We start from the raw sequence: 14,346 nt of genomic DNA on the forward strand, positions 1-14,346 counted from the left end.
ATCACCACAGTTGTGGTTTTGTCATGTATCCACAATGTGATGTGAAACGTGACCTCCTCATTTCACAGGCGAAAAACATCAAACTAGCTGTTATTAATCACAATGGTATTCATCTCAAAAAGATTAATACCGGTGACACATAGGTGATAGATTTGATTTCTCCAAACAATTCATAATGCAGCTTTGTTCCAGGAAATAAACCTGTATTTTTTCATTTTCTGTAGCAGTCTCTGCATGGGGCTGATGGGTCTTAAAGGGATATGCACTTTATTGTGTGGTTAAGAAATACATAAATGGTTACAATTAATTAATTAATGTTTGATTGTTCTGAAAAATATTTTTATAGCATTATATATATCACATCTCCAAAATCTGAGCTTTTAGTGGCAGTGTCCGGCTTTATAATCATACCTTGGAACTCTCCAGTTGAAGGACTGCTTCCCCAGGTCTCCGAGTCCATCTGTCTTTTCCCTGGGCAGGGGGTGGCATTTAGCCATGCCCCTCCACACATGGCTAGCCCTGCCTCTTCACAAAGCCACCCCAGCAGAAGTGGAAAAGCCATGTTTGTTTATCATTCTATGGATATACCTTTTAGAGGTCTCACTTTCTCTGGGAGAAGGGAAGGAGGAGGCTTAATTGGCGAGGCGGAGAGGGCAGAACCTGGTTGGGGAGGTGACAGGGCTTAACACCAGTCCTTCAAAGTCAGAGATCAATCAAGTCTGTTTCAGCCATGGCAAATCCAGCTAGTGTCTAGGTATGACCAAATGACAGGTCATACATTAGTGACAGCTCTTACACACAATATAACAATATATATAAAAAGGTATTATTGAACATAGTATGTAGAGAAAATGAAAAAAAAAACATGGTCCTAAGGTGTCCAAACACAGGATTGTTACTGTTCCCTTCTTCGTGTGGTGTTGAACACAACAACTGGATCATTACCTCTGTGGGATTTACCGATATAAGCTAAATATGATTTGGACAGGACCAGTAAGCATTGCATACTGTCTGTCAGATGTATTTTGTGATGCTTTATTACTGGGTTATTTGGCTGGAATTGCCCCCTTCACTCAATGTTGCCATCCTTCCCCTGACTGCTGCAGACACATTGCAGTCTAATAATTTACCTATATTCTTTAGAGACAGCTACTTGATATATGCGCCCGATAATAATATGATCCATTTCATTTTAATGGACTTGTATATATTCAAGTATATTATTAGTTTATAAAAATCCAATACAGCTCCATTAAATCTTTTATAGCCACAGAACCACTTTTCTAATTTGTATAATGAAATATAGATTTTACATATATCTCCTTTCTAATGTGCCCCAAATTACTTTAATTTCAGCATTTTTGTAACTTTGTGCATTTATCAATTTAGATATAATATACCAAAGGGAGCAGTAACTTGGATCAAGTATCTTCCTTTGATGTACATTGTAAATATATATATATATATATATTTTTTTTTTTAAAAGTAGAGTGATATGTTGGGAGTTTCATTTAAAGCTGAGAACATAAAATTATGTCCTTGACTACTTTCGCTGATCGTGGTTAAGTAGCACTTCCCTTTGCAGTGATCTCTGCCTCTCTCTGCCCCGATCTGTTCTTTTAAAAAATACATTTTTATTTTTCACTACTCTATTATAGTGATCATGGGCCTTTATGTATATGCACTTTTTTAAACCTAAAGAGTTATTTTGTTTTCTTCATTTTTTCACACTTTGGGTTGTGAGGGTGGTAGAGTTAGGTGGAAATTTATGGTAAAAAACTAAAATAAAGTAAAACATTTTAAAAAAAATGGGTGTGTGCTCTGGCTATGTATACTTTTTATAGGTAAAACAATGAAGATGTTCTTTCAAAATGTATCGCTTATTTCTAAGATAAAAAAAACCCTACTTTTCCTAGAAAAAAAGACAAAACAATATATGATTGGTATGTGTCACGGACTGGGTCTATACAGACGACTGTAATGACCCAGAGCGCCCAAAGATTGTGTTCAGGAGTTATTGTGCACTAATGGAGTTGGACAGGGCCTGGAGCAGGGCGACTGCACTCTCCCGGGTGAGCATCTAGGGTTGTGTGGCCACATACCTGGGCCCTGACATAGCAGCTGATGTAGTCCAGAACAAAGCAAAACTTGGAGATATTCTGCAGGCACCCTGGAACAGGCATGAGACATAGCGCTGGAGGTAGGGAAGCTAAGCAGAGTAACAGCTGAAACATAGCGAGCAAGGGACAGGAAGACCAAGCAAGAAACATAACCAGACAAGACATACACGATACAGGGCACAACAAAGGACAGGGAACAAGGCAAGAAACACAGGGGATAGAGTGAGGAGCCGGAATCCTCGGACACTTTTCCTTTAAGCAAGGATAGGACATGTTAACTGGGACATGGGGAGAGGAGAGAGGAACTGAAATCCTCAGATGATTCAGGGAAAGGAGGGCAAAGGTTTATAAGAGACAAACATGGATACAGGACTAGCCTAGGACTATGTGATAACAACTGGAGATTCCGTCACATCACATGGCCATAGTATGCTTAGCCCACCACTACGCCAACGTACTCCAGTATTCGGTGGGTCCTAATGCTAAACCCTGCCTACTGAATTATTAATAAACTGAAACTAAACATTGAATCTAAACACAGAACAGAGATCAAACCATACATAACGGGTGGGGCACAACTTATAAAGGAAACATAAGCTGAAGCAGGACTGGAATCCAGGAATCAGAGGTTCAGGACAGAGCATATGGAAATGCAGGAACGGATTACAGCAAAACATGGGAACTGAGGCAAGGCAAGGCAAGGAAACTGAGGCAAGGCAAGGAAACCAGAGATGAGCAGCTCCGCAGCCTGAATGGGCCCTGACTTAGAGTGGCCCTTACACTATGGTTATATTAAGTAGGAAGGGAAAATTAGACTTAAAAACAGTGAAAAAAGGATGTGCTCTGTATTGCTGCACCAAAAATGTAATGTAATATTAATGTAAAAAATGTAACTATTAATTTTGAGTATGATTAAGGAAACTTTACATGTCATATTGTATATTGCATTAAACTGAATGCTACAATTAAAAACATGTGGACAATAGAAATTAATTTCACTGTTAGGACAACATGGGACCATTGTTGGGTACAGTTACATGATTAATTATATATTATTAGTACAACTGTTGATGTGCATAGTAGAAACAAGATGTTGTGTGATTATCCACGTGGCAGTGTATATTGTGTGAGTTTCTAAAAAAAATAGTACAAGGCAAAAATTCACAGGAGTTTTAGAGACTTTATTTATGTATAAACAATTTAAACACTTTGCCATAAATTATCTTTGCCTGTCTCTAATTTTAATTTAGCAGCAAATTAAAATAATATAAAAACTCAATGAACAATTCATACATGTATATTACAAAAAAAAACAAAAACGTTTTATACCAAAGTTCATAATCAACTTTTTTTTTTTTGTGGTGACTGTAAGGTGATTGTCTCAGTTTATTGTTTAGACCAAACAAACACATTTCTAGTTTTAATCTGAAACAGTGATTGTGCCTCTTGGCCTTTATATGAACAGGGTGATCTGAAGTGGTGCCCATTTGCCATAGTGTCACAATGCCCACATCTCTACTGGAACTGATACCAACAAACTACTGATTCTAAACAGACTACACCCTGTAACTGTGTAATATTGTCCACAATGGAATTTTCAAATACAAACAAGAGAATGAATTTAAACGGTAGTGAAAGCTTCCACTTTGAATCAAATGTTACACTCTAACCACTCCATGAATAAAATGAAGTCAGAGCATTTTGGGGATTGGAGTGCAAGTAATGTCCATGTTTTCTTGTTAGAGTCAATCCAGTGCTCTTAGTTTTAGAATCATTTTCTACAAATCATTCCTCAAGTCCTTGAGGAAATACAGTACACATTCTTCTTAAATTAAAATGTTGGAGTATCTATCAAAGAAGCAGTCTTAGTGGTTTTCAGCAAATGGTCTTGTAAAGGCGGCCATCTTGAATTTCTTGAACATACCTCACATACTAAAGATGTGAGGTACTGAGAGGCCATGTTTATTTTTAACAGAGACCCAGAAGAAGTGGGTAATATCACAGGGGTACTTTTGTATTTATTTGTGTTTTATTTTAAGTCAGGCTTAGGTCCACTGCATTGGGTGTTTTTCAGCAGCATTCAACTCAAAAAATGTGAGCTTTCATGCTACTTAACTGTCTCAAAACAATTCAGCCTAGTGCCCCATTTAGGTCTTCATCTCCTTAGGAGAGGAGATAACAGTTGCAACTACTGATTCATCCAGTAAAGGATGACAGTAGATTAATTTGTTACCTCTTTCCCATTTCATTCTGTCTCAAAAACTGGATGTTACTGCTACTGTCTGCAAGCTCAGGGTACTGCTCCACGGGAAGAACGTAGTATCCCTCATATCCTTGAACCCTTCCTGTACTCAAAAGCTGTTGCCTTTCCCCTTCTGTCCATAAACGACTTCCTTCTTTTCCATCCCTTGCTTTTTGTTGCTCTTTGGCCCAAGCTGCACTCAGTGCTCTCTGGCGTGCTTGGTCAAGAACCCTCGCCCTTTCTTCATCCAATGTGTCTGCAGTCATTCCAAACCGTATGTTTAGAAGAAGTGATGAGTGCTGGAATTCAATGTTTGTAAACCTGCGAGTCCTTCCATTTATAAGAAGAGTTGGCTGGGACACTGTAACATTCACTCCACTGTCCAGGGTTTTACGGCCATTTGTCAAACCCAAAGTGACGAGATCACTGTCAGCTGAGCCAATTTTGACAAAATAATGCGTGTCCTTCCCTTCAATGTTATAATACATTTTTTCCAAGTAGTGGGCACTGTTGAGCACCAAAGCAATTTTCTTATTGTCTTCATTAGCGATACTGGAGATTCCGGTTGTTACTTTACCTTCCTTGATGGCAAACATTATTCCTTTTCCAATTATGGGAATTGTTGTTGCAAACCAGTGCCCTGGTTTCTCTCTTATGTTTGCATGCAGTCGTTTAACGATGGTTTGGCCCTCCAGTGCCATAAATGCTTGATTATGTCTTTCAGTGGTCTGTTGAACACCTGTAATGAGCTGTAAGACAGGAAAATGAATTAGTTGTGGAGAGTAACAAAGTAGTGCAGTGAACCATACTAACTAGATTGTACAGATTTCTGAAGGTCATATGGTGGTCCCGTAATTACATTTTGTCCTTAATTTAGTACAAAACTCATTACTTGAAGTTGTCCAACTCCTCTTCAAAAACATGTATTAACTTTTTTTAAATATATGTGCATTTACTAAAATGTAATGGCCACGTAAAACAAAACATAAAATACTATATCACATTTTCATAAATGATTATTACATGTGCTTTCATGTTTTTTAGAGTTTAAGTTTCAAAATGCTTAATGTAAGACATCTGCCACAAAAATGAAGTAGACACAGTGGTAGGATTATTTGGACCTAAAGAGTGTTTGCAAAAATGCTTAGATAAGTTAGAGAAATGACTCGTGAAATCACCTAACATCGGCTATGCCTTTTTCATAGGGCGCCCAACTCAACATAAAGATGTCATTTGATTGATCCCTCATAATTCCTTCCTAGCACTGGAATCAAAACCTCCCAGAGCTGGCTGCCCAGAGCATACCATCTCCTGCTCCTCATAGAAGGCAGGAAGATAGTGTGGTTGCAATAAAGGTATGACTACCCCAGCTTATACTTTGATGGGATGGGAAAGAGGTGAGGAGAAGGTGGGACTGGGCTGAACCTTGGCAGGTTCGGAATATTTTACATCTGTTTTTATGATATGGCCAGCACATTGTGTTAACCTTGATTGTAAACTTTGATTTTTACAGAACTGGCCTTTTGCTGTTCGAAATATATTCCACGGAAAATTTTCAGTTTTATTTTTGATTTTTTTCCTGATTAACAAAGCGCTGGTTTACAGCACATATAAAACACATATGCAGTACGGGAGCTGTAAGCTGTATTTTTATTTCTAGTAATAAAATCCCAAAGGAGTATAATGTTTTACTGTAGAACGAACAGATGGCCAGATACCTTTAAATTTCCCTGAATCATTGTTAATCAAGAAACAACTCAAGGGTATATACACAAAGAGCTAATGATACTGCAATTAACACAGCTATCGAAGCTGGTGAAAAACACATTGAGTTTAAGAGCCTTATAATAAAAATACCATCTTGAAATACTAGATGAAATTAGAATATAGGACATAGAAGCTGGAACGTGATTTTACCTGTCCATTTTCACATTCTTGACTCTCGGTCAGTTCATAGGGTGCTGGTACGAAATACATTTTTGACCTTGGAAATCCAGGTATAATATTGCTCAGTTGAAATCCAAACATCACCAACCAGCTTTGCACATCTAGTTTAAAAGAAACACATTAGCGGTAAGTACAATTAAACTCTTTCCTAACTGTGCAGATAATTATTGCTGTAGGCAGTTTCAGAGATCCAGTGTGGTGGACTGTTATGAAATAGCCTACAATGCCATTACGTTATATTGACCTTATCGCCCTGTATGTAACATTGTTTGGACTCTTTATTTGGTAAATACTAAGTAAAAAAAACAAAACAAAACAATTAAATAAATGAACTCAGCCCTGGTGAGCTCCAAATTCCAACATGGATTTTATGCCCAGTATGCTAGGAAGAAAAACTGTAGCTCTGTTGTTAAACTTCAAACTATTGCTCGACCGGATACTCTGCTCTAAACTCTGCAAGTCTACATAAGAGTGGGTGGTCTGTTTACCTTAATCTTGCTCATTGCAAAACATTATTTTGAAAGCGTGATATCATCAAATGAAATAAAAAAAAGTAAAGATCACTATGAATCAAACTTTATGGTAAGGATGCCTTATGTGTATCTGTTTAACTAGCACGATATACATATATATATATATATATGTAGATAGATATAAATATATATATATATCTGAGAGACAGAGAGACTAGAAGTTGAAAATGAATATGCTTCACTTTTGAAAGGTACGATTCTAACAATAGATGTGGGGACTACCTTCCTCTTTATAGCCAAGCCTTGGACAGCAAAATTGCAGCCTAATCTTTTAGTGCTTGGAATTTTCTTTTATTTTTATGTAAGTGCTGCAATTTCACATGGATACTTATGCTGGAAACACCGTATTTTTAATAAAGTTAAATTATAAAAAAAATGCAATTTAATTTAGGCTTCAGAAATGCAGTTGATCAAACTTGTCATGTCTTTTTATGAAAAATGTTCAGTCTCTATTCCTGTAGCCCGTCATCACTCTCTCTCTTTTTTAAAATAGCCTATTTTTGGTTTGAAAGATGCAATCACAGAACAAATCCAATGCACTTGTTCCTTTCTGTAATGTCTTATCTCACATTTCATAATGGGAGATTAGAACAACTTTGATGGTACAAATTGTCAGTAAATGGCATATTATGTTGTAGGGAAAAGCGTCACTAATCAGGCAGTCTTCCTCCATTCAGAGAAAATACGGATTACACTATTAAGGACATTATGTACCTGTTGCATAATGGCTGACAATTCTCACTGAGAAAGCCATATATTTACAAAAAAACTTTATATTTATCCTTCAAGCCTATTGATGTAGCTATCTACCACACATACTTGTTATGATGGGAAACTAACAATGCTACGGTACAAAAAGGTACAGTTCTTTTTGTACAGAAATAACCAAGAATACGCATTGTTGCAAATGTATTTTAAGTCTCCATATTTATATATTTATACATTCATGTCACTAAAATGCATTGCTACACTAGTTGCTGAAAGTAAATGCATCACTTATATAAATCAACACAGAAAGTCTTGTATTTAGAAATGTATATTTATATTAATCATTTTTATTTATTTTTATTTCATTTAGGGGGTGTTAAAGGTATCCTGCTTTTAATAACTCAACAGATGGAACTGTGATGAAACAGCACATCATATGGGGTATGTCAGAAGATATGGACATCTAGGGGTTGGTATGGAGGAAAGTTTCCATGTATGGAATTTTTTCCTCTAATGGACAATTTGATTATTATAAATGGCCACCCTGTGTGCATCGTGTTCTTCCATCTTGTGATATTAATTATTATTATTATTAAATAGTAAGTTAATCTTTAAAAAATATTTAACCTCAGAAACACAAACTATTATTTTTTAAATAGGAGCTTTTAGTTGATCAGCAGTTAAAAAAGCCTCCTGTTTGATATCTTTGTATAGACATATGGTCATCTAGTAGAATGTGCACGCTGTATCTATCAGGGAATATCATTTCTGACTCACCTGTAACATAATTCTTTAAATCCATTTCAGTGCTCAGTGGATTGTTGTTCTTAAACATGTATAAGTTGAACGGAGCAGGGTCTCTTCCAATTTTTTTCCACATTGTATAATCAGGGGATATCCAGCGTCCAGCTAATACATCGTAATCTCTCTGAGTAAAATGAACCAGTTTTGTTAAAGGATCATATAACCCTCCATGGAACCCAATCACAAGCTGGAAATTTGGATTTGAATCAAAGTAAATCTCTCCATAGGCTGTATACTGTAACTGTTTGATCATCACGCCATTGATACTAAAAGCAGCCAGAGGTGTGCCTGTATTGTCAGAGGCAATGTAGTATTCTTCGCCGCTGCTGCTTTCCATCGCAAAAAGGTGACCTTGCAAGTCATAGTATAAGGAAATGATTTCAGAGTTAGAGTGGTTGTAAACATGGGTAACCCTTGTTGGGTTGTGAAGATCAGCATAGAAGAACTGAAGATGTAGTCCTAAATTAGTCTTGCATGAAGCTCTACGTCCTAATCCATCGTATCGATATTGGACGTTCCATCCATTGACCTTATTGTAAGCTCTCGTAAGAAGGCCTTTAGAATTATATTCAAAAATATCAGAACCTCTTTGGCTCAGAAAACCATCATCATCGATTTTGTACTGCACATCCCCAAGGCGTGTTATTCTATCCCTCAGATCATAGCGCAAAGGCATCAGCCTGGCACTGTTTCCGGGATTTAACAGGTGTAGGTTTCCATTTAGGTCATAACTGTAACGCCAGGTGGGTCTGTCATTGACAGCGACACTTTGCAGCTGACCATCTCCATCATAATCATATGTGTACTTTGTTGTGTTGGCATATGGACCCAGTTTCAGCTCTCTCTTTGTAACACGCCCCATGCTATCATACTGAACAGTCATCCAATACATGAGCGATCGAAATATTTCATACTGAACCTCCTTTATACGTCCATGAGTGTCAAAATGTTTAGTAAGGGTCATTACTGCTGTAGTAATGATCTGATTTACGTCATAATAAATGACCCCAAATTTTCCAAAGTGTTCAATTTTTCCAGAAATGTCATCATAACGGTAAAGTTCAACAGGGAGAGGCGTTTCACTGATGATTGGCTTGATGCTAGCCACTCGAAAACTATTGTCATGATAAGTGTAATCAAATCGAGCATTCACCATGCCCTCTTCAGAGAACCTATAAATTTGTTTGTCCACTAGAGGCCCGATTTTCCTGTAGCGAATGGTGCACGAAAATCCACCACTTTGTAGACTCACCATTTTTAAAACACCTGTTGTTTCATCATACCCAAACGTGACTGCCGTGCTGTCGTAAACGATTTCAGATAACTTTGACAGTTTCCCATATTTGTAAAAAACTTGGCGCCCGGTACCAAGGTACGATGTCTTCAACACCCTGCCGTCGTCGCTGTAATCAAAAATGATCGATGCATTGCTTTCTGGCGGATTATAGATATTCCGGATGTAGCCAATAGATGTATGAGTTGACATACTATGCCTCGCAACGCTGGGCATGGTGACCGCGTACAGGCGGTCAGACGAATCATATTCAAAGATATATTGTCTTTGACTTTGAAGAAGAAGCACCATAGACTGTAAAAAGGAAAATGAAAAAAATATGTAAATAGAAATTTATTTCAATCTATCTGGGAAAAAAGACAAGACAAGTAGGTAATTTTGTGGAAATCCTAAATTAGTAGAATGTTTTGTAGTATTGATGTGTCTATTTTTTGAATATTCAAAAGATAGCAAAATGATTTCCAGGGGAATATATTTTAGATAAAGTATTTTAATCAGTGCTATAGTGCCTGACACAGGACACAGGCTTACCTTTTCAAGGTATGTATAGCTCCATACTTTTCCATCTGCAAAAGAGCGAGAGATGATTCTTCCTTGCTTGTCCATTTCAGTTCTTTCGCTCATAGCACCACGTTGGAGGCCAGCGAGTCTCCCATTGAAGAAGTAGGACACATTGACAGGAGCAAGTCCACTACTCGGGAGCCACAGGAGTGGGCGTCCTAGCTGATCATAGACAATCCTCAATGTAAACTTACGGTGGTCATCATAAATTTTTTCAGTGTGAGAATTCCTATCAAAATCGATTGACAATAAATTCCTTCCACGGACCTAGGAAAACAAAGAAATTCTGAAAAAACGTACATTTATGTGTGTGCTATATTTATACTTCCTAGGTAACCAGCTGCTGCCCATATAAACTCTCGACATTATAAGAAAATATAGACAAATTAACCGCATACAGTAATCTAGAGTAGACTACATTTATTAAAATTATATGGTAAAATTAAGCATTGTAATTCTTTTCTACATAATCTATAATACCAGAAATCAGTGTAATATTTTCTTAAACAAAATATATGTAAATTACAGATTAGAGCTTGAACAATACAAAATACAAGGGTGTCTCTGACAAAAAGATTTGATTTGCTTTAGAAGTTTTTTGCTACGCAGACCTTATCACTGGGAGGAGTTTCAAAAATCATAGTTATCTCTCTATGCCAAGAAAATCTGTTTTCTTTCAATAATATTAAAACAATCAGAACTAGATTTCTATTTAATAACCCTGATAAAAAAAAAACCCTATTCTTTTCAATCTGAAAACCTTAAAACATTTTCCTAGTGTTGTATTGTTGTCCTGCCATTAAGCATTTAAGTATAGCTTCGTATAACTATTTTACAAAAGAATGCATACACATTATTAGAAGAAAGAAAGCTTATGATAGGTTGCACTCGCTTAATTGAGCCGTTTCATTGTAATGTTTAAAGTAAGTACTGCTTTAGAACGTAATTACTATGTCATATTAATTATATGGGGAACCAAAACAAAAAGCCTAACTCCCACTTCCATTGAAAGCATTAATAGCCATATTATGGCTTAAAAATCCCACAAAGCATTGCTTCCACTTTCTTTTTTCCCACACTGAAAACATTCTCATTCCTTGATAATTGCCCTTTCTTAATGTCTTTTGGAAATTAAGTATGTTTAGTATATCCGGCTACAAAAGCATATAATTTGTAAAAAAGCAAATTATTGACGATTTTACTTACTAAAGCATAGGTTTTAGAACTATACTAATAAGAAAAACAGATATTGCCTTATTTGGCCAAGAGAAGACAGAGTCTAAAGTTGAAGGTGATACTGATTAGTGAGCCAACATAGAAAAAGATGTAATGTTGGATAAGCCTTCGAGATCGCAGAGGTCTCTTCTTCCGATTCATTTGTGGCTATAACAAAGGAAGGTCTGACCTTTAATGATGTACAATTATTATTTAAGTTAAGATTCTTAAATACTCATTCAACTTTATATATGCAACCCTAATGTAAAAGACACATACTTTATTCACAGTTTGAATCTGAATAATTCATTAAAGGTTAAGGATTATGGTGTTGGCTCCATGTTGACTTAACAGGATTTCAAAGGCAACAACAACTACCAGTTTATCCTCAGCATCAACAAACTCCTCCTTAACCTGTTTAACCCTTTCAATCCCAGGGGTTTTTGGTACCTCAAGTCCCGAAGCAATTTTGCCATTTTTTGTATTCGTTCCTTTTCTTACGAATAGTGTACCCATGTAAACTATATATTGTTTTTTCAAGGAGAGAGAGGGCTTTCTTTTGATACCATAGTTAATTAGCTGAAAATGTAGGCTGAGAAATGTAGTAAAAACTAGCTTTAGATGATCGCAGGGAGGGAAGGGTTAATTGGGTTAAAATAGGTATTCGGAGGGTAGTGTATGGGTCTTGTAGATATTTTTTGACACTATTGCAAATGCACATAATACACATTGCTCTGTCTCTCTCCTCCAGACAGCAATGATGGCAGAGAGAGGCAGAATATCTGCAGTAACGGTCACACGATTGCTGTGATTAGTCATCACAGCGACCATGTGACGTTACAGCTGGATGGTTGGCACTGGGGGACTGCCTCGGATGCGGGGCAGTCCCCGAAGGCGGAAGACAGCCTGCAATGGAATGCCCGATCGCACGATCGGGCATTTCAAACGGTAACAGTTTACCGTTACATGTGCCTCATTGGAGTGATCGGATATCCCAGCAGGATCTAGACAGACCCTGCAGGTGATAGCCTGTCCTCCGGTGAACTTCCAGGTGACGTCAGAAGTGATCAGGCATTTAAAACTGTAACAGCTGAAAGCCCGTCAGGGGGGAGTCCAGGCTGTCAAACGATAGCCTGATCTCTTGTGTAGCGGCAGGACGTACCGGTACGTCCATAGGGGACTGAAGGGGTTAATGTCTTAGCTGTGTGCTTGTTTTACACATGATATGCCACTCGTCTTATAATATGTGCTCTGAGGATGTTAAGTAATTCAGAGGAAGAAAGATACATTGATTGTTAAAATGTATGTGAAATAAAAGACTCAAACCTTATTATTCTTATTAATTTGTTAAGCAAGCGTGTGTGACACCAGTATATTTTATAATTTTCGTTTAAAAAAATTGCCTCAATTATTTATTTTTTTTACTTGTATATTTCTGAATAAAAAACCTGATTCATCAAGTGGCTTAAATTGGCCACTAAGGTTGCCATGGAAACCCAGAAGTCAAGCTAAGAAAAATATACCAAGAGCTAATCCATCTTCAGGATTCATAAAAGCAGAAAAGGGTTTCACTAAAAAAAAAAAAAAAGTGTCATTGTGATCCGTATCCACAAAACTTTAAAGTGCTCTTTTCCAACTTAAGTCTTCTCACTCCACGGCTAAATGTTTTTGAATCTCTCAATGCGATATTAAGTACACGCAATTGAGATATTCCTAATCAAACATATAAAAAACCAGTACAGATTCCTTTTATAAGTGATTTACAAATTGATTCCGGCCTTTCTAGTTCTTTTCAAATTACTATTTCAGTCCACGCATCCTTCTATAATCTTAATCGATTTTTACTGAAAATCAGTTAAACAGACACGTGATTACTCCTACGGGAACTAACACCAGCATTTTAAGGTGTTGATAGATAAAGCAATGTTTTTCATTTGCATTAACACAACACCTGTAAATCTAACCTGTGGGAAGGTATCACTCGGAAGACTGGTGTATTTAACTTTGGTTAATTATCGCAAGTACTTCCATTAACTTTTTACTAATCGATGTCAAGAGTTTGCTTCGGGCTACCTTTTAAAAAAAAAAAATCCAAATCCTGAGCTCACTTGTCAGGGAAACAGATTCATTATTACAAATAATTAACTGCTAAGTCCAAAAAAATCAATTATGCTTTGCTGAAATGCTATTGCTAACGATTCGTTTTCGGGGCGTGATCTATTTTTATCTTTTAAAAGACATTACATGCATGTAAAACAAATATCAATTTCATTAATTCTTAAAGTCAAGTGGGAAAACATGGCCTCCAAACTGCAGACAATGGATTGATTCTCACAGCCACTTGAAAGTGCACGCAAGGTTAAATGTTTGGATTAATTGTAATAATGCAGATTATAGATGATATGTCACTTGAAGACTAGCAGTTTCTAAGCCCCAACTACATTTAAAAGATAATATGCATCAAGTCAGTGGCTGCAGTTCAGATATGAAACACATGGCTACTACATTACCCTGGTGCCCATTGAAATCAATCATCGGGCTCTATCAACCTGGAACTTGGCAATCATAAACTTTACAATTACAATAACAGCTTACAGACACGTTTCATGCTGAAGCCAAGAACATCACTTATGTTATGATTATTATGCGTCCCTAACATATGGGGATTAAGCAAGCAACTAGAAGGTGACAAAAAAAATAAATGATTATAAATTACTAAATACTGAATACTAAATTAAAAAAAATCTACATATACCAATAACGGTTACTTAAAATACTATTAGGGGAGAATGAAATCTAGTTGTGTGCAATTATTTAACCCTGTCAGCTTTCTTGTTAGACTCTAGAAGAGCAAAGATCCAACCATGCTTCAAGCTATGTCATCATAGATCAAGAACATGATGTCACTTGCCATGCCCAAAC

At 36.8% G+C, this 14,346-nt stretch overlaps 1 protein-coding gene across 1 annotated transcript in view; it reads right to left on the bottom strand.

Annotated features, from left to right (window-relative positions):
- Nucleotides 1-3,280: 3,280 nt before the first annotated feature.
- Nucleotides 3,281-14,346, bottom strand: part of TENM2 (teneurin transmembrane protein 2) — a 418,814-nt gene continuing 407,748 nt past the window's right edge. The window contains exons 26-29 of the mRNA XM_053463637.1: nucleotides 10,180-10,476; nucleotides 8,328-9,942; nucleotides 6,280-6,410; nucleotides 3,281-5,111 (exon numbers count right to left, since the gene is read on the bottom strand). Coding sequence (XP_053319612.1) covers nucleotides 4,350-5,111; nucleotides 6,280-6,410; nucleotides 8,328-9,942; nucleotides 10,180-10,476 — 2,805 coding nt within the window. The 3' untranslated portion in view covers nucleotides 3,281-4,349. The remainder of the gene's footprint in view (nucleotides 5,112-6,279; nucleotides 6,411-8,327; nucleotides 9,943-10,179; nucleotides 10,477-14,346) is intronic.

The sequence above is a fragment of the Spea bombifrons genome, chromosome 4 (assembly GCF_027358695.1).
Source record: "Spea bombifrons isolate aSpeBom1 chromosome 4, aSpeBom1.2.pri, whole genome shotgun sequence".
In the NCBI taxonomy this organism is placed as follows: domain Eukaryota; kingdom Metazoa; phylum Chordata; class Amphibia; order Anura; family Pelobatidae; genus Spea; species Spea bombifrons.